At 45.8% G+C, this 20,149-nt stretch overlaps 2 protein-coding genes and 1 long non-coding RNA gene across 4 annotated transcripts in view; 1 reads left to right on the top strand and 2 right to left on the bottom strand.

Moving 5' to 3' along the window:
- MYBPC3 (myosin binding protein C3) overlaps positions 1-9,305 on the bottom strand; it is a 74,709-nt gene extending 65,404 nt beyond the window's left edge. The window contains exon 1 of the mRNA XM_066633573.1: positions 9,195-9,305. Within this exon, the coding sequence (XP_066489670.1) occupies positions 9,195-9,219 (25 nt within the window). The 5' untranslated portion in view covers positions 9,220-9,305. The remainder of the gene's footprint in view (positions 1-9,194) is intronic.
- On the top strand, positions 7,584-19,026 carry LOC136657023 (uncharacterized). The gene is made up of 3 exons (XR_010794733.1): positions 7,584-7,676; positions 17,450-17,533; positions 18,508-19,026. It is a non-coding gene; the product is annotated as an uncharacterized lncRNA (long non-coding RNA).
- SPI1 (Spi-1 proto-oncogene) overlaps positions 16,708-20,149 on the bottom strand; it is a 44,746-nt gene continuing 41,304 nt past the window's right edge. For both annotated transcript variants that reach the window (XM_066633554.1, XM_066633561.1), the window contains exons 4-5: positions 18,484-18,637; positions 16,708-17,943 (exon numbers count right to left, since the gene is read on the bottom strand). In XM_066633554.1, coding sequence (XP_066489651.1) covers positions 17,630-17,943; positions 18,484-18,637 — 468 coding nt within the window. In that variant the 3' untranslated portion in view covers positions 16,708-17,629. The remainder of the gene's footprint in view (positions 17,944-18,483; positions 18,638-20,149) is intronic.

The raw sequence follows: 20,149 nt of genomic DNA, 5'->3' as shown, positions 1-20,149 counted from the left end.
ATCATATCAGGTTTCCTATTGCCCATGTGGGCCCTATTAGTACTCAGAACTCACTGTGCAGTCTGCACCCCCTACACCTCCTAGTGATGACACTGCATAAAGGAAGAGTATGTATGCCTTGGGCCATGACACTTCTGTGGTATTGCCTTCAAGTCTCTTAAAAACCATAATCAGTCTCCAGCCTGTGTTTTCTCCACTGATGCTCCTTGAAGTTTGAAAGAGTGGTCATAGGCCACAGCAAGCCTGTTATCCTCTGAAATAATATGTCACCTCTCAAATAATGTCGCGGGGACAGGATATTGCAGTACTGGCACCAGTCTGGAGCTACAATTAATGTTCTAGTAAAGGAAACGTTCTGGAAATAAAACCCAGGATTACTCAGAAGACACAGGCTACCAACAACTTCCCGCAGATGCTCTACCAAAAGTGTGTGAGGAGAGGATGGCAACTCCAGTTAGGACAGCTAAAGTGGAAGCACCGTAATTCTTGAATCATTTGGAATATCTGGAAATACCCACACAGAATAAGGCTGTTAAAGCACCAGTTTGCTCCATTGCCTTTGTGTAAAGAGGATATTAATATTTTCAACCTGAGCATTTCAGTAGTTCTGTTTATACTAATTAAACACGTATGATATGCAAAGAAAACTCTGGCTTCTGGGATATTAAAAGAGCTGCATGGTTATCAATATGAGATTGATAGCATGTCACAGTACACTGTGGGCTGTTACCAGCTGCTCTAGGTAGCAAATGTGGAGAGCAGAACTCTACCACTTACTAAAAACGGCTAGAATATGGCATAGCCGGGAATCAAGCCAGTCTGGAAGGCTGTTGCTGAGTAAGCATCTACTCTTTGGCTCCTCTTCCCATAGCACTGGGGATAAAAAGATTTTGAGAAATAGTTTTGCAGAAGCCCAGTTGTTAGCACTTATCCTGTTAGCCACCAAAGTATCCATAAATGTTAATGACTTAACAGTGCAGACTGCAAAAGTTTCAACTTCTAATGGCAACTTTTCAAGATATGTCACTGGCAGGAACATTGTGCTACACTGCTGCAGACAATTCACAAGAAGGAAGTTTTCTATATATAGTATGCTAACTGTAGCAATAAGCAACTTGGTGAAAAAAAGAAAATGTTACCACACTGCAATCCAGAAGTAAAACTGACATGCTATTTTTTCCTGTCATCTCCATGTTAGTCTCATTTTAGTTTTACTGCACATCACTAACGTTTATTAACAAAATACAAAAATTGCCTCCACTTTCCTCAATTTACAGTGCAGTCCTATGCCTGTTTACTTAAAAGTAAGTCCTGTTGAGTTCAATGGGGCTGAGAGCCCAAACCTATGCATGTCTACTCAGAAGTAAGTTCCATTATAGTTAATGGGGCTTACTCCCAGGAAAGTGTGGATAAGGTTGTAGCCTTAATCCCATACATCAATGTCTCTCAAACTGTGCATTGGTATGCTGGGTGGGTCGCGAGCCAAGTTCAGGTGGGTCCCCATTCATTTCAATATTTTATTTTTCATATATTAGACTTGATGCTACCATGGAATGTGACTGCATTTGGGGAAATGTTACAGATCTGGACTTTTAACAGGCTGCTATATATATGCTTTAAAAAATGATAATGGGACTTACTCCTGGGCAAGTGTGGGTAGGATTGCAGCCTAGGATTGATAAAACTCTTCCTGCTTGATGATGTCACTTCTGGTCATGGCATCACTTCCAGTGGGTCCTGACAGATTCTCATTCTAAAAAGTGGGTTCTGGTGCTAAAAGTTTGAGAACCACTACTATATACATTTACACAAGATTGCAACCCAACAATCAATTTTCTCTTTCTCTGGATCATCTCATAAAGATCTAATCTTATATCATTTAGGGTGACTGACTTCAAAGTTCTTTTAGAAAAGCAGTCATTTTAATTTGTTGCTGCCTAATTGACTAAGGGCGCAGTCCTAACCCCCTTATGTCAGTGCTTTCTGGCACTGGCATAGCGGTGCCAATGAGACATGCGGAGCATCCTGCAATTGGGTGGCACTCATGGAGGCCTCCTCAGAGTAAGGCAGTGATTCTCAAACTCTCTGGGAGAGTTTGAGAGCCAGTAAGTCTTTGCAGGGGCAGGGGGAGGAGGCAGTGGGGAGGAGGGGGGGAGAGGCAGCTCAGGGGGCTGCAGGGGCTTGGGTGCACTTACCCAAGCCTCCTGCAGTCTCCCTGAGGTGCGGGGAGCCCGGTGCGACTTCTGGCAGGGCTCCCCGCAGCAGGGAAAGTGGATGCAGAGCGATCGTGCTCCACTTCCGCTTTAGCAGGGGCGGGGCGCGATCACTCCGCGTCCACTTTCCCTGCTGCAAGGAAACCTGCCAGAAATAGCACCAGGCTCCCTGCACCCCAGGGAGGCTGCAGGAGGCTTGGGTAAGTGCACCCAAGCCCCTGCAGCCCCCTGAGCAGTGCAATCCTGGGGATCCCGCTGCTGCCTTGCCCCCTCTGCCTCTAGGCTGCCCCTGCCCCTTAAGGGGGCAGAGACCAGGGCCCTCAGGCTGGGGTGATGCGATGCCCCAGTTTGAATAGCACTGGAATAAGGGAATGTTTGTTCCCTTACCTCGGAGCTGCATTGCCCTTATGTCGGTGCTGGAAAGCATTGACATAAGGGGTTAGGATTGCGCCCTAACTCAGTGTTCACCAAAGCACAGCCTGTGAGCCGGATCTGGTGCAACGCAACAGCCCGTCCCATCTTGAGCAGCTCTTGCCGTTCTGTCACACTGCTGCAGATCTGCTCGCCTGATCTGTACAGAGTGATGCTCTGGGCAGTTGCGTCTGCCTGGAAATCTGGGTGCAAAGCCTGCTGGGACAATATGCAACTGACGGGATGGCCCAGAGCATCACTCTGTACAGATCAGGTGGACAGATTAGCAGCAGTGCAGTAGAATGGTACATGCCCCTTGGAACAGGGATGGCTTTTTTGTTGTGCAGCAGTCGCGAGTTATGCGACTGCTGGACTATGTTCCCTAATGAAATGACATAAACTTCCCCTATGCTAGTCTAAAGTTTGGTCCTGGTAAACTGATGTAGCTCCTGGCCACTATGAACTTGTAGCATTTCAGTTGTCCCCAGACGTTGGATGGGAGTGGAGTCGTGCAACCTCAGAACCCCTGGTCACTGCTCAGAAGAGAACAGGAAGTCAGCAGAGCACTACTGTAATGAGTTCTAGTAGGCCAATGCCACTAGAAGATGAGCTACTGTATTTTGCTCTTCTGAACTTCTGATTTGTTCTAGAACAGCCCAACGTAATCAGGTCCCAGAGTTATGAAGGCAGGAATGACTGCTTCCAGGCCTAAATCTGCTTAAAAAATTTGCATCCAAGAATTGAAGCTTCAGATGCAGAAAATGACCAAGGCAAAGCACATAGTTAGGAGTTTGAATGACCATCTGAGTGGCCCATCAGTGATCACTGAACCCAGATCTTCCAGGTCAACCTCCCAAAACAGAACATTTCCTTCATCTTGTCAAGATTCAGTTTCAATCAGCACCAGATACTGTGTTAGAACCAAAACTTGCCAAAGGGCAAAAACAGGATGTCATCAGCACACTCATCATCACTGGCATCCTTCAGCCTCAGAAGACTATGGTATCGTGCTCTGAAAAGTTTCAACACACTGACGGCAGTTCATTCCAAGTTTCCACATAACCTTGTCCAGCGATCTCATATATACATTGTACAGTTACTAGGATAAGTTTGAAGCCTGCTGAACCCTTCAGAGAAAGGCAAAGAAGATGATGTCTTTTCTAGTGGCTGTCTGCTGGTGTTCTTCTCTTTAGATTGTTTTTAGATTGTGAGCCCTTTAGGGACAGAGAGCCATTAGTTATTTGATTTTTCTTTGTAAACCGCTTTGTGAACTTTTTTGTATATAAATACTGTTAATGATAATCAGCAACATCTGGTATTTCCTTCCTAGGTATGAGAAGACTCATTTAGAAACAGTCCCATGAATTTGCCTAAATTAACCACTGCATGATCAATAGATTCAGGGATTGCCAAATGACTGAATAAGATTACTTACATATTTTCCTCTGTTAGGCTGTAATCCTATCCACACTTTCCTGGGAGTAAGCCCCATTGACTATAATGGGACTGACTTCTGAGTAGACATGCATAGGTTTGGGCTCTTAATCTCCAGACATGAATTATCAACCAACGAAGCTACTAGTAAGTCTTGATAAACTACTCAGGATAAACTTCAGCCAGGTTAGGCCAAGCTAACCAACCAAAACACACAATGGCTCAACCATTTCTTTGTTTTGCTTTCAGACCAGTTGCTAGAAAAGCAAGGATTATGGCCATTCTCCCCTTCCATTTCCACCCCTCAGTCTGGCTTTTTAAAAAGCTTTTAAAAACTTTTTAAACTTTAAAAAAACTTTTAAAACTTTTAAAAAGTTTTTTAAAAAACTGCCCATATTTTGCTAGGAAATCTGCCCTAGGACCCAGTAAAAATCAGTGGGATTTACTTCACCTCACTTTTGAACCTGTCCAAAACTGTCTGGTTGTACCCACAGCCCTGCTCTAAATTCTACCAGCATTTATACTGCCTTCTTCTGTTATTATAACTTCTTACTTTAAGAGTTGGCAACAAGACTTGCAGATAACAGGATTCTGGAGAGAGAAAACTCATGTTTGTTCAATGACTTTGCATTGACTGTGACTTTCAGGTAGCATGTCCAGTGCAGTGGGGACACACAGGAGAATAAGTGTTACTTGGTTGACTTCCTACATTTGAATTAATACAATTTTTTACAATTATTTTTCCCATCAATCAAATTATTGGCCAGAAGTTTGGTGTATGCAGTTGGAAGTTCCAAATGTATCAGTGAGGGAGCTTGTAAATGTTTTGCTCTGGAACTATATAAAGTTACAGTAAATTCCTTAGGTGGAAAGAGTCAAAGGCAGTTTCTGCACTCGATCCCAAGTTGTTAAGTCTCTATATCTTACATTCTTCTTCCCTTCAGCAGCTGAAGCTATAAATTCCAGTAACATGAGTAAAAGGTTGGTAGTAAGGCAGACACTAAGGCTTATTTTATAACCTTGTACATGTAACGGTTCTGTTCATCTGTTGTCCCATTGATGCAATAATGCAGTGTTTCTCAAACTGTGGGTCAGGACCCACTAGGTGGGTTGTGAGCCAATTTCAGGTGGGTCCCCATTCATTTCAATGTATATTTTATTTTTAAAATGTGGATAGGATTCCAGCCAAGTATGTTTGGGGATTTTTTTTTTTAAACAGATCAGCAACTGATTGGGAGAGTTAGGAGGGTTCTAATTAATTTTTAAACTTATATTTTGTAAACATTCAGTCTTACTTATGGGCAGCCCAATCCTAAAGCTGTTTCTTCCACCAGGTGCAGCAGTGCCAAAATGGTTACCACTGCATCCAACAGCACTGCTTGAGAGTGCTGGAGGTCTCCTCAAAGGAAGGTACTAAAAAATTTGAGAACCACTGCAATAATGCATAAACTCATGACTTTTATCTCTTTTTACCATTCATAACTACAAATGAAAGCAGGGTAAAAACAGCTAGTTGTTTTATTGAAGGATTACAAATGGTTATTTGTAACCATGGGAAGTATCAGTGATTGATCACGTTAGACGCTTACAGGCAGCCCAATCCTAACCTGCGCTGGAATAGGCAGGCCAATTGGCCTACGCTGTATCCAGTGCAAATTAGGAGGTGGCTGGAGGGTAACTTGGGGTCAGAGGATAGTTTTCCCCCCTTACCTCCCAAGCAATGTTCAAAGCACTGCATATATGTCTTTACAGGATTGGGGGATAATAAAACCCAACTATAGCAGATTGGGGTGGGTGGGTGAGAAAGAGCAGTTTGCCCAAGACAGAGACTTGGTTTCAATAATTTTGTTGGTTTTATAATTAAAAAAAAAAGAACTTCTCTTTAGAAACTTTTTTTTAATAAGACATGTTTGCATGAATACCTAAGCTGATACTTGCATAAAGTTTGCAAGAACCAATGCTATATTGTTTCAAGTTCCAAGACCGTACCTTACTTTATTCACTCTTAAAACATTTAGCACTCTGTGCGACTCAGGAGAGACCTCAGGATACAGCACTGAATACTGCAGAAAAACCACACTTACCACAGTGGAAACAAAAGAAAACAAAACAAAAAAATAGCCTGCAAGCTAGCCCAGATATCACACCAACATCTTTTAGTAATTTTGTTACCCAAGTTCTCATTCAGAAAGGAAAAATAAAACACTGTTTGGCTTCCTCTCAAAAGAAGCTCTTTTAGCTTCCTTCTAAAGTTCACACCTTCCAGGCATGTCCCATTTTGGAAGGCAGTCACCTGCCCCATTCACTAACTCCTTCACTCAGGTGAGGCTTTAGGTAATATCACATATCCTAGTGTAGGGGTGGGCAAACTTTTGACTTTAGGGATCCTGTACCTTTAACAATTGCAGAGAAGAGCAGGTGCAGCTTGTCACCTGTGAGATGACAAGCTGCACCTGCTGAAATTCGCTCTTCTTTACAAGTGTTAAAGGTCCGAGATCCCTAAAGTTGAAAGCTTGCCCATCCCTGTCCTAATGATACCTCCTTTTGTAGTCAGTTTTTTAAAACATTGATAAATACATTCTTCCTCTCCGATCAATGCTGTGAAAAATACCGCATTTCTCTGGTCTTTCTTTCTTGCCACACAATAATAGATAAACCTTGCAACTAGATCCATCCCAACTTTCTGCATTCTATTCCTCATACAAACCAACTATTCCAATTTGTTGAGTCAGAACTTGCCTATGAAGCAAAAGATCTCTGTGGTTAGGTTCTACAATAGTCAGGTTTGTGGAGGATACAAAAAGTTAAAAGGGCTCAACTAAAACATGGGTCAAGGAAACAGGTAGATATTTGTGGCTTTACCCTATTAGGAACAGCAACAACAAATATCTACCGAGGTAGATTGAGGGCACCCTTCACTCCAGCTTCTTGTCATTTCTCTTCCCAGGGATCATAATGCCTTGGTTTTGAATAACATTCTGGTCCTTGGACTTTCAGAGGTTCTCAGTCATGGTTTTTACCATCAAAGGTGGTTTATCAAACATGGCCTTCCCAGAGGTATGTTCAGTGTTTTATTAGCTTCTTAAAGGCCTCTGGAGGCCTCATCAAACATTTTTAGGTATAAAATTGATTAGTTTTTCTGATTGAAAATGTTTGAATTTGACAGGCATGTGTTTCCAGTTGTGTATTCACAGGCCCAATTATCCTGAAGCCATGATTTGCTATGGCTCCCTCAGTTTGCTGCCATATCATGTTTGGAACAGGCCTGATATCCTGCTTTCTTCAGGATCCCATAAAAATTGGTCCATCTGACATGGCATACTAAGGTCTTCACCACATATTACATGGCATCATATCGTACATTCATCTGGTAGTTGGCATTAGTCACAGCTTTCTGGTGAAGAGATCTCTAATAAACACATTTAGAAATATGTGTTCCTCATGCTTGTGCATAATACATTTTTCTGTATGCCTAGAACAGGTTCCTCTTAGAGCACAATCCAAACTGCACCTGGGCCAATACAAGTTCCTTGCACCAGCCGGGAGTGACGTAAAAACACCTTAAGTACTTTTGTGCCACTCCAGGGGAAGAAAGCGCCAACACGAGCTCCGGGGATGGTGAGTTTGCAGCAGCTGAGCTCGGCCGGCTCAGAGGCCTGGGAAGGGCGGTGAGGAGGCGGAAGGGAGCTGTTTCAGGTGGTGGGAGAGCAGGTGGTAGACTTTCCCAGGGGCAGGTGGGTGGGGAGCGGGACGAGAATCCTGCTGGATCCTAACCCCATTCCTGGTCAGCCCAGGGCAGTCCCAGGCTGATCTGATTTACGCCACTTCCTGAGGTGGCGCAGATCTGAGTAGCCCCATTGGGACTACAGTGGTTCTCACCGGGGTAAGGGGCAGTTTCTCCTTGACCCTGGCTGAGCCTCTGACTACCTGAAACTTGGGCTGGATACAGCGCAGGCCCACCATCCTGCCTGTTCCAGCACAAGTTAGGATTGGGCCGTTAAAAATACAATGCATGAAAAAGAAATTCTGTGGCTGTCGTAAGTGGCATGAATCAAATACTTCCAGCAACCTTAGTTGTAAATGGTGCACTCTGGTACACCCCTGTTACACAACCAATGCTATATCTTAAACAAACATATATTTTTTAAAGAAAACACAACAATCAGAAGCATTACAGACAAAAGCAATCTTTGAAACTCAAGGTAAACATCAGATCTTTGGTGAGCTGAAAGTGGATCTTTCTCTAATTACCAATTGATGGTGAAAGAGAAGCCTTATATTTGGGCGAACATCAAGCACTGAATCATGCATCTCATTCTAAGGCACAGCACTGAAATCACTCTTCTAGTCATGACAAGCAAGGGAATTTGACAGAAACTCTGCAAGCAGCTTTCCAAAAGACAATGCTCCATTTCTCAGCGATATGTCCTAAAATTTTAAATTTTGCCATTGTAGATAAAATTAAAAGAGAGCATAATTACAAACGCAAATCCTGCCTCCTTTCTCCACATCTCAACAGCCTTTCAGAGAAGGTATCGCTATCAAGGGTCTTTTCTGGTGACACAATCTGTTCCATCAGCCGTTTATTTTTCCAAAGGAGGCTTCTGGTTCATGAGAGGAAAGAAGGTACATTTACTATGTAGGGATTCCAGAGACTACAAGAGACAAATTGAAATCTCAGATGCCTCTTTTTTCACATTCTTTTGTAAACTTACATTTTTCTGGCAGATTCAGAAGGAAGAAAAGAAAATATATAATGGGAGTTACTTTTTTTTCTTTTACCCAGAATGTTTCCAAGAGAAGTACCGCAAGCCACTTCCACAGCCTTGAAGGTGACGAGAGGGGAAGTAAAGAACTTGAAAATGAAAACAATGTCACTTTTGCCCTTATGACGAGGTGTGTGGTGGTGTGTTGTTTATTTTGAAGGAGCTAATCCTGCTAATTTAACAGCCCTTGAATCCTGCGCCCATGCCCTTACTTCAAAAGAAAACCAGCTGTTTATTTTCCCTGCAACATTCTGGTTGCTGAGGCATCTTGTTTCGCTGGATTCGGAGAGAGAGCTGCTCCACCTAGCAGCCATTCTCCCAAACAGGCAGGCCATGTTCATTCTTTCCACCTCCCAATTGTGGTCCTTACCTGGTTTCCTTGCAGGTTCTGGCATCTTCAGTCTGACTCACAAGCTGAAAAGCCAGGATCTGTGTGAAACTGCCAAGAGACTGTATGACTTCCAAGAGGCCACTGCTCAAGAAATACTACTAGGAAGCCCCCATCCTGCTCCTCCCCCTTGTCCCCCCTACTGTTGTCAGCGGCACCACCTTATCAACAGAGCACTTGACAGAAATCATCAGCCAGGATAAATATAGCTGGGTGCCATGAGTCAGGGAATGCGAACCACCCCAGACCCGGCTGCTTATTTGATGAAGGACTTGTGCAAAATCTTAGCAGACAAAATGATGCTCTTTGCGTAGCCTTCACTCCCACGTACTATTTGTCTCTCCATAGTGTTCATACATATGAATCTTCCAGTCACTAATGGAGGTGGTCAAATCAAAGTTGGTCACTTTAAGCAAAGTTACATAAGGGAGGGAATGTCATAGCTCAGTGGTTGAGTGTGAGCTATGCATACAGAAGGTCCCAGGTTCAATCTCTGGTGTCTGCAGCTAAGACAAAGAAAATTCCTCTTCTGAAAGCCTGGAGACTCACTGACAGTGCTGAGCTAGATAGACCAATGGTCTCAGTATACCTTGTTACACCTTTATTTCCTGTGTTACACCTTTAAAGCTGTAATCATATGCACACTCACCTTGAAGTAAATACCAAGTCAATGGGATATACAGTACCTCTGAATAAACATGCATAGAGTTGCACAGCACAACCCATTCATGCACACAGGAGAGGGGCATGTACTTAAATCTCTCCAGGTGCTTAAAAATGCCTAACTGTAGCTGAACCCCCCCCCCTTGCATTTTTTGAATAATTACATCAAATGTGCTGGCTACCAGGTGGCAGTATTGTAAGGGCAATACTGTACATGTTACCCAGGAGGTGCTGCACTGCACTGCATCACGTCCTATAACACAGGCCAACACATATTTTGCTTCCTTAAATGTTACACCAATTCCTGGGTATATTTGAGGTGCCAATTCCAAAAATGGCATCTGTTTTGCCCTATCATTTTGGAGACACGGCATAGCCTCTGCAAAACCATTTAGTGAATGGTTCAAGCAGCTTCCTCATGAGGAAGCCTACACCATGGCAGGGGGCACCCACCTCCTTATGCCTCTCTTGCACCTTCTCTTCCTTCCACTCACTGGATTACAAAAGAAAAAGGGGACTGGAGCAGATTAGGACATGTAGACTGGAACAGAAGAGAAGCTGCAGCCCACTGTTCTCTTCTCTACTTCTCTTCTGCTTCACATGTAGTTGTAGTTGGCAACCTTCAGTCTCGAGAGACTATGGTATTGCGCTCTGAGTGGTGGTTCTGGAACAGCGTCTAGTGTGGCTGAAAAGGCCGATTCGGGAGTGACAATCCCTTCCACACCGGGAGCAAGTGCAGTCTGTCCCTGGTCTGTCTCCCTGGCTATGGGCCTTCCTTCTTTGCCTCTTAGCCTCAGACTGTTGGCCAAGTGTCTCTTCAAACTGGGAAAGGCCATGCTGCACAGCCTGCCTCCAAGCGGGCAGCTCAGAGGCCAGGGTTTCCCACTTGTTGAGGTCCACTCCTAAGGCCTTCAGATCCCTTTTGCAGATGTCCTTGTAACGCAGCTGTGGACTACCTGTAGGGCGCTTTCCTTGCACAAGTTCCCCATAGAGGAGATCCTTTGGGATTCGGCCAATCTCTGCTTCACAACCTCTCTTCTTATTCCAGTTCAGGGAGTGGGAGGAGCAGAGGCTGGTATATCACCAGGTTGGGGGGGGGATCGCAGGAGGCTGTGGGTCAACCCAGGGTCTTTTTCAGGATTGATTTTGGGACCTTCTGCAAGGAAAGCACATCCTATGTCCTTCTCAAACTGTGCAAAGAGCCTCAGAAGGCTAATTTCAATCTATTCATTGGCCTTGGCTGTTAGGGTGCAATGGACAGCTCCCCACTAGAGTGTCACAACTATGTAGGAGTGCATACCTCGAAAGATTTTAAAACATCAAACAGCACAGCATTCCCTACTCCAGGAAGGCTGAATCGGGTCCATTCCCCTCCCTCCCTGTAATGTACAGATTTGTATGCTGTTGCATTTTCAATGGGAGAACGGAAAAACAGAAAGAGAAAGCAATTCATGTAGTTAGAATGGAAACAATCCACAACTTAATTCTAGAATGACTTTAAATTCCTATCTCTGCATTCTTATCATATTATTCATAATTATAAACCTCAATAATGTCAGTCCTTCCCACCAATCATCTTTCCCCCCCCCCCACACTATAAAGTCTGAAATGCTTTTTGACTTTCCTCTTGGCATAGTGCTCCAAATCTGCCTTGCCTGCCACATGTGGCTGTTTTGTGCCCTAGACCAGGCCAAATTTTGGCCAAAGGGCCGCATCAAATATCTGGCATGGTGTCAAGGACCAAAAAAATTTTTTTTTTAAATATAAAATTTAAATCATTAGAGATGGAATTTGTATAAATGAATAAATGGGCTCAAATTTCCAGGATTTCTCCTTGCACCACCACACACCACAGAAATAATGCACACACTCAAATGGACCCCCATTCCCCCACCTTCCAAGCAGCTTACTTAATATACAGGAGTATATTTACCAGCACATCACAGGAAACATTTCTGGCAGGGTGGGGAGGCCTCCCCCACCCTCAGAAAGCCTTCCACGGCCTTCAGAGGGCACAAAAAGTTACTTTTGGTTTTTTCAGGAAAACCAAGAAGTGATATTTTTAGGCCCTCAGAACACCCTCCAAACACAACCAGAACATAGCTCCAGTTGTGTTCAGTTAAGTGGACTGGAGGCTCACAGGGGACCAAAGGCTGGCCATGGGCTGCATCTGGCCCCCGGGCCAGGGTTTGGAGACACCTGTCCTGGACAACTAATACCATGTGGTGTAATTGTTAGTGTTAGCCTTTGGCCTGGGAAACATGAGATCAAATCACCATGAACTTCAATGCGTTGCCTCAAGTTAGTCGCTCTATCTCACAGGGGTGTAGTGAGACAAAATGGGTGTTTCCCCCATGTGTAAGTCCTAACTTGAGCTTAATGGAGGAAAGATGAGACATAAATGTAGTTAATAATGTACCTATCTTATGGACTGAAGCTGCACAGATAAGAGTGAAAAATCAAAGAAATGGAATGAGAGGCGGCTGTTGATTTGCAGATAATTATGTTAACATTCATTCTAGAAATATATGTGGCTGAATTCAGTCAGTCACCATCCAGTCACCATTTTGCCCTGTGCTTACAGACTACATATTTCAGATGACATCTTTAAAAAGTCATGTTTTCACCCCAAGGTAGCTACTCTGGACACTCACAGCCTCCAGCTCTTCTCTTCTTGGTTCTCATTGGGCTCCTTGACATTTTAAAATGCAGGAAGGGTGGTAAAGTGAAGGAGGAAGTGGGGAAATGGCGTAGCTAAGGTATCTGGCACTGGGGGGTACAAAAATGTTTAATATCCCTATATCTCATACTCCTCCATAACACTCCCCCCAAATTTTTAACACCTCCCCATATGACATCTTGGAGGTCTCTGAAAAGCAGTTCTAGGGGCACTGGGTACCTTCTGAGGTCCTGGGTACCATGGCTTGAGTGGCTGTCTCAGAGGCCACTTCTGAGGCCTCTAAGACACCCCCTAAAGGCATGGTACCCAGGGAAATGTACTCTCCTGCTCCCCCAGCTATGCCACTGGAAGTAGGTGAAAAGGTGAGCCTGGTGATCTAGAGCAGGGGTCACCAAACTTTTTGGGCAGAGGGCCACATCAAATATCTGGCATGGTGTTGAGGGCCGGAAAAAAAACATTTAAATATAAAATTTAAATAAATAAACTAGAGATGGAACTTAGATGAGTGAATAAATGAATGAATGGGTTCATTCATTCAACCTCTCTGGCCCTCAGAACACCCTCCATTTGAGTGGGCCAGAGGCTTTCAGGGGACAAGAGCCTGACTGCAGGCCAGAAAGAGGCTTGCTGCGGGCCGCATCTGGCCCCCAGGCCGGGACTTGGAGACCCCTGATCTAGAGCAACTCCTCTCCCCATTTCCACCCTCCCTGCCCTGTGCTTTCTGTCTTGATAAATGGCATATGGCTGCGGTTTTCAAACTCTCCCGGAGTTTGAAACCCGCAGTAAGTCCTTGTGGGGGTGGTGGTAGGCAGTGGGGGCAGGGGAAGGCAGCGACGCAATCTCCAGGATCGCGCCGCTCAGGGAGGCTACAAGGACTGAGGCTGCAAGGACTGAGGTGCACTCACCAATCCCTGCAGCAGTGTCCTGGAGGTGTGGGGAGCCTCTACAGGGCTCCCCAGGTCAGCAGCAGTGAAAGTGATCGATCGCACTCTGCCTCTGCAAAACTGGAAGTGGAGTGCGATCACTCCACTTTCACTGCTGCTGACCTGGGGAGCCCTGCAGAGGTTCACGTAGGGCTCGCCTGCACCCCTGGGAGGCTGCAGGAGGCTGTGGTAAGTGGAGCCAAGCCCCTGCAACCCCCTGAGTGGTGCGATCCCCAGAATCCCCAGGATCCCCAGGATCACGCCACTGCCTCCTCCCTGCCTCCTGGCTGCCCCTGACCCTTAAGGGCAAAGAGGCCAGGCCCTCGGGCTCGATGCTCCAGTTTGAAAACCTCTGGTATATGGGGTGCTGAGTGGATGAAGGGGACAATGGCTCCATTAGAACACTGTTCCAACAGTCTCCAGATAATGGGCAGCCAGCCTGCCACTCCCTCTAAAGTGTCACCAGAGATTCATGATCTCACCAGGGCTCATTACAGGCTAACACCTGTTGATTCTCACACAAAAGAACTCTCCATTCAAGTGAAAGGGGGAAGGTTCAGAATATTGAAGAATTCCACTTCTGCATTGGACTCCCAATGTGTTCAAGGAAACCCTGGATTACAAGTAACATCATAATCAGATGGATTACAAGGAATGGCTGACAGCCTTGAAAAATGCAGCTGGATAAAACATGAGATGAGATGCTGACGTATTTAGTTCCTTTCACAGCTGTGGCCCAGAAATGGTCAAACAGGTGGAAACTCTCAACCAGCTACAGATGGGGATTTAATATTTTTAGAAACAACATCTTGAAAAACAAGAAGGAGGAAGAGAAAAGAAATCTTAAGTTTGAAATGAACATGGGTTAACATTAAAAAAAAATGTATCCAGAATTATTTTAAATGCTTGATACTCCTCCTCCCAAAACCAGTCTCTGCACTCTGTGTTGACAATGACATTATCTTTCTAAATTCCAGCTCAGTATCTGCTGGTAATTATATGATCGATCCATTTTGAACATGCTTACGAACACTTTCACTGAGTCAGGCTACCCCAAAATGTGGTACCCGTACGGTGTGCGTGTTGGGAATCACTGTACCTCTACCTGTGTGCACGTGTACGTTTCTTTAAGAAAAAGGAAGGCATTGGCAATCAAACCAACAATCCAATAACACAGACACTGCTACTGCAGAGAGATATTTCAGGGAGGCTTGATACTCAAATGCTAAAATAATCACATATATCAGTGGTGTCACTAGGGTTTGTGTCACCTGGTCCAGGAGGCCAGCACATTAACCCTATGATGGACCTTCTCCTAGGCCTGGGGTCGGCAACCTGTGTTTTCAGAGCCGCATGCGGCTCTTTCAGTGGTCTGATGCGGCTCTCGAGTGGGGGCTGGAAGCAGGGCACCTTCCCCGCGGCCGCCGCCCAGCCAGCTCAGCCCCGAGGTTGAGTTCGCTGCAGGGCGAAGGAAGGAAGGGCGCAAGGAAGAGATGCCCGGCTGCCCTGTGCGGCAGGGTCTCCGCCCCCTTGCCCAGCCGGGTGCTTGCTCACAGTGGGGGGCAGAGAGCAAGTCCGGAGAGCGCCGCCGCCCCTGCCTGCCAAGGAAGGAGCTGCTGTGGGCGAAGGCGGCGCCCCGGCCAGCACTCAGCAGCCAGCGCCCGCAGCATATCGCTGCAAGGCACCCCCCACCCGCCCCCGCCACCAGTGGCTCTGTCCCGAGGTTGAGCTCACTTCAGGGCAAAGGAAGGGTGCAGGGAAGAGATGCAAGGCACCCCTGCGCCCACCACCAGCGGCTCTCCCGGACCTGCTCTCCACCCCCTCTTCCTTGCGCCCTTCCTTCGCCCTGCAGCGAGCTCAACCTCAGGACAGAGCCACTGGTGGGGGGGGGGCGGGCGGGGGGTGCCTTGCAGCGATGTGCTGCGGGCGCTGGCTGCTGAGTGCGGGGCCAGGGCGCCACCTTCGCCCACTGCAGCTCCTTCCTTGGCAGGAAGATCCAGGGACCGGGACAACAGCAGAGCAAAGGTAAGTAAATAGTAAATAAAAAAAATATTTTCTTGGTGCTGCATAATAAAAGGACATAAGAACATAAGAACAGCCCCACTGGATCAGGCCATAGGCCCATCTAGTCCAGCTTCCTGTATCTCACAGCGGCCCACCAAATGCCCCAGGGAGCACACCAGATAACAAGAGACCTCATTCTGGTGCCCTCCCTTGCATCTGGCATTCTGACATAACCCATTTCTAAAATCAGGAGGTTGCGCATTCACATCATGGCTTGAAACCCATAATGGATTTTTCCTCCAGAAACTTGTCCAATCCCCTTTTAAAGGCGTCCAGGCCAGACGCCATCACCACATCCTGCGGCAAGGAGTTCCACAGACCAACCACATGCTGAGTAAAGAAATATTTTCTTTTGTCTGTCCTAACTCTCCCAACACTCAACTTTAGTGTATGTCCCCTGGTTCTGGTGTTATATGAGAGTGTAAAGAGCATCTCTAGTCTATCCATTCTGTCCATCCCCTGCATAATTTTGTATGTCTCAATCATGTCTCAGGCGCCTCTTTTCTAGGCTGAGGAGGCCCAAACGCCATAGCCTTTCCTCATAAGGAAGGTGTCCCAGCGCCTACAAGGGACCTACAAGAGGGGCCTACATTATAAAAATGGGACTTATAAGAGCATAAAGGTAAAAAAAAAAAACTATATATGCAGTGTTATCTTCATTTTAGATGTCAAAAGGGTTTTGTGGCTCCCAAGGTTTGCTTTTCTTCAGAAAATGGGTCCAAATGGCTCTTTGAATGTTTAAGGTTGCCGACCCTTGTCCTAGGCAGTGGGCAGGGTAATGCCCAAGGCAGTGGGCATGGTGATGTACCATCGCTGTTCCTCCTCTGGCTGTTTGGCTATAACGTTTTGTAGAATACAGATATTTCAGCGTGGTTTATTTCATTGCACTCTGCATGACATTACACATCAATTGATATATAACATGATGATATTTGAAAACACCAAGATTTTAGGAAATTTGGCCAGTAGTGGTGTTACCCCCGTGTGCATCACCTGGTGTGGCCTGCATCCCTTGCACTCTCCTAGCGATGCCACTGCATATATTGTTTCAAATATGTGAGTTATCACTCACCACATAGTACCTTAATGAAGCCGACTATCGTGTAAGTATATGCTTAATGATTGCAGGAGACTTGCATGAGTCAGTTAAACATTAATACAAGGATTATTCCTTTGTTATATCAGACTTTATTATATATTTACGTTATTATTTGCACAATATTGTATACTATATTTCCAAGATCTGCAAACTTCTCTGTAGCCCTGGAGAGGTATAGCAGAGCCTGTATTAATGCTACTTTAAAATCTGTAAGCCAGGGGTGTCCAAGCATTTTGAGAGGAGGGCCACATCATCTCTCTGACACTGTGTCGGGGGCCAGGAAAAAATGAATTAATTTACATTTAAAATTTGAAAAATTTACATAAATGAATTTATTAGAGATGGAACATATATGAATGAATGAAGGTCTTGCAGTAGCTCATGGCCTATAAAAGGCCTTGCACAAAGCAAGGCCAGCCTTTCCTTCGCTGCCACTGCCTCACCACAGATGTTAAACAGTAAGTAGCGGAGCGAGCCCTTGTCCCGCAGCTCAGGTGAGAGGTCGAACAGTCATCCTCATGCTGAGAGCAGTTGTGTTGGGCCAGCAAGTCTCCGGAGGGCCAGAGGCTCATTGGAGACTAGGAGCTCCCCAAGGGCCAGATTGGGAGCCCCCAAGGGCTGCAAGTGGCCCCTGGGCCAGGGTTTGGGCACCCCTGCTGTAAGCTAAGGAAGAGTCTTTGAAGGTGAAACTGTACTGCCTGCAAAGGACAATGAAGTTCATCAGTTGCATGTTTTAATTACAGTACAATCAGATATTTTCCGAAAATAATATATACATTTTTTTTAAAACATTCCCTGCTGTGTCCAGCTTGTTGGATGGAAGCAAAGGAATCTGTAGGAACCTCAAAGCTGAAGAAGGGAATTCGTACCAGAAACATTGGCTGTGGATGTGGTAAGCATAGCATAAGATGTGTTCAGGGGCGCTGTTGCTAAGTCCACCCAGTGCGCCTTTCTGTGGCATGGCTTTTCAGGATCCCAGGCTCTGTGCTCAAAGAGGATAGTGCTTCCTCTCAATGCCCCTTCCCATCACTTCTCCACTAAACTGGTATGTCAACTTCTTCTTGACTTTCTTGACCTCCCCAGTCTTGCCGTAGTTTCTCAATGCCCGGGCCATTTTCTGGTAGGTCATTTTCTTGCGGTTGCCCTTCTGGATGCCCCAGCGGTGAGCCAGTGCCTCTTTGTGTTTGGAGGAGAACTGGAAGGTGCCTTTTTCTTTATCCACCCACCAGATGCTGTCCTTCATGTCTCCACTCTGAAGCAGGCCCAGAAGGAACTGGTACAATCGGATCTTCTTCTTACTGCCTGCAGGGAAAAAGCAGAGAAAGTGGCAGTGAGACACCATCAAGGGAAAAAGGTCACACATTGCACAGGCTTCGAATAAGGAGGAGAAACCGGCAGCTTTTCAACACTGAAAATTGTAGCTTTTCATCATACTAGATGTCCACAAGAGCCATGAAAAAAAATACTCTCACACCTCTTTATATAAACATGCATACATTGTACTGGTGCTATAGATAACATCTATCTATCTCCATTCAGTTGCTAATACTACTAATAAAGCACCATTAGTGAACATGAGGCTTTACATGAGTCACAGCCAATGACTGCACAGAAAATATGAGTTTTGAGGAGCTGAAGGAAGAGAAAGGAATTATTTTGGTTGGGGTATGGAGAGGATGTTCCAGGCATAAGGGGCAGCAAGGGAACTGCTTAAAGTGCACAGTAATGGAACTGAAGGCAGGGGGAGTGTGATCCCAAGCAGGAACAGAACAGAAAAAGCAAGGGCAGAAGAGCAGAGTAAGGCAAAATGTTGACCACAGTCTTTGTGTTTTCTTTGCTGACCTGTTTCTCCACTCATAATCCCAGGACCAGGCTCTCCAGCATCGGTTTCCCCATCAGACACTTCCAACGGGGGGCTGTTTCTCTCTAGATCTTCTTCATCAGAACTGCGCTGATGAGAGGGATACTGCACACACATGCGAGGCAGAAAGGTAACCTGTAGAGGACAAGAAGAGAGTCCAAGATAAAAAGCATCAGTGAAAAGAACACCAAGGAGGTTGATACATTGGCAAAGGAAGCTGGGCAATGATTGATGACATTTGTATTCTGCTTTTTCATTAGCATGCTCAGAGTCACTAATGTATATATAATCTGAACACAGATGGTGTAGTGGTTCTGATGTTGGACTTAGACCTGGAACGTTGAGGTTCAAATAACTGCTCCGCCATGAAGCTTCCTGGGTGACCTTGGGCCGGTCACTATCTCTTGGCCTCACCTATCTCACAGGAATGTTGTAAGCACAAAAGGAGGGAAGGAACCATGTACGCCACTCTGAGCTCCTTGGCGGAGAAGTGGATTAAAGATGTGAAAAAATAATTGAAATAAAAAGAGGCTTACAGCACCATGAACATGTTTTGAGCTCCCTTTCAACCTATACATGCGTGGCCATAGCATGTCAGAGAATCAAATACTGGTGTTCTTCCTCACTGGTTGGCCTCACTGCCACTTCCTCCTCTTCCAGGAAATGAAATGCCCAGCAAACAGTTGCCTGAGAGGGAACAGGGCTGTACCACTTCCAATGTAGGCACTTGGATTTGGGGTGCAGTGATAACAAGGAGAAAATAATTCAGTACTCCACAAGAAAAGTGAGTAGGGAAAGAAAACACAGCCCAGGGCATTTTGTTTCCTTGCTTGCTTGTCTACCACATTGCCTTCTCTGCTACCAACACCATTTCCTCCTGCCTGTGCTGCCCTGTGAATTTCCCCAGGAAGGGGGCAAATACTTAGAGTGAGGGCTTCTTCTTGTAACATTTGCCAAAAACAACCAGCCAGGTATCTGAGATACTTCAGCTCTTTTTCCCAAACTGTAAGAGTCAAATGAGACAGCAGGGCTGACCTTCCCATGATGCTGACCGAAAGGCTTGCATCAAGTGGCATGTTGGAGAAGGGCAGCAAGCTGAGCAATATTCCATCTGCCTGCTACCCTCTCCAGCCCACCACCAACATAGCCACTCTGACTGGTGCTCTGATACTCTTCTGGCTTGCTGAATGGGGAGAGGGGGAGAGAAGCATGGCGACTGCTGCCTAAGAACGTAAGAACAGCCCCACTGGATCAGGCCATAGGCCCATCTAGTCCAGCTTCCTGTATCTCACAGCGGCCCACCAAATGCCCAGGGAGCACACCAGATAACAAGAGACCTGCAACCTGGTGACCTCCCTTGCATCTGGCATTCATGCCTCCTCACTCTCCCCACTATCTGGCTGCTCATGAAAGGTGAGCGAGGAGAGGCTGAGTGGAGTGATCCTACCCCCATGTAGCATCCTTGTGTTGCATGTTCCTGTTTAAAATAAACAGGAAGAGTGGAGCAACATGTGGTGTGAGATATGTGCAGGAGCTCCAGGCAAGGGGGCAAACAGCAAGATTGCCAAGTCTTCCCTCCCCTCTCCCACTAGATGGGTGAGGAGGAAGGAGACCAAATGGCCATGGCAGTGGCACAAATGCTAATGA

The sequence above is a fragment of the Tiliqua scincoides genome, chromosome 1 (assembly GCF_035046505.1).
Source record: "Tiliqua scincoides isolate rTilSci1 chromosome 1, rTilSci1.hap2, whole genome shotgun sequence".
Taxonomy (NCBI): Eukaryota; Metazoa; Chordata; class Lepidosauria; order Squamata; family Scincidae; genus Tiliqua; species Tiliqua scincoides.
The sequence above is the reverse complement of the archived record's forward strand: the minus strand, read 5'-3'. Positions and strand labels throughout refer to the sequence as shown.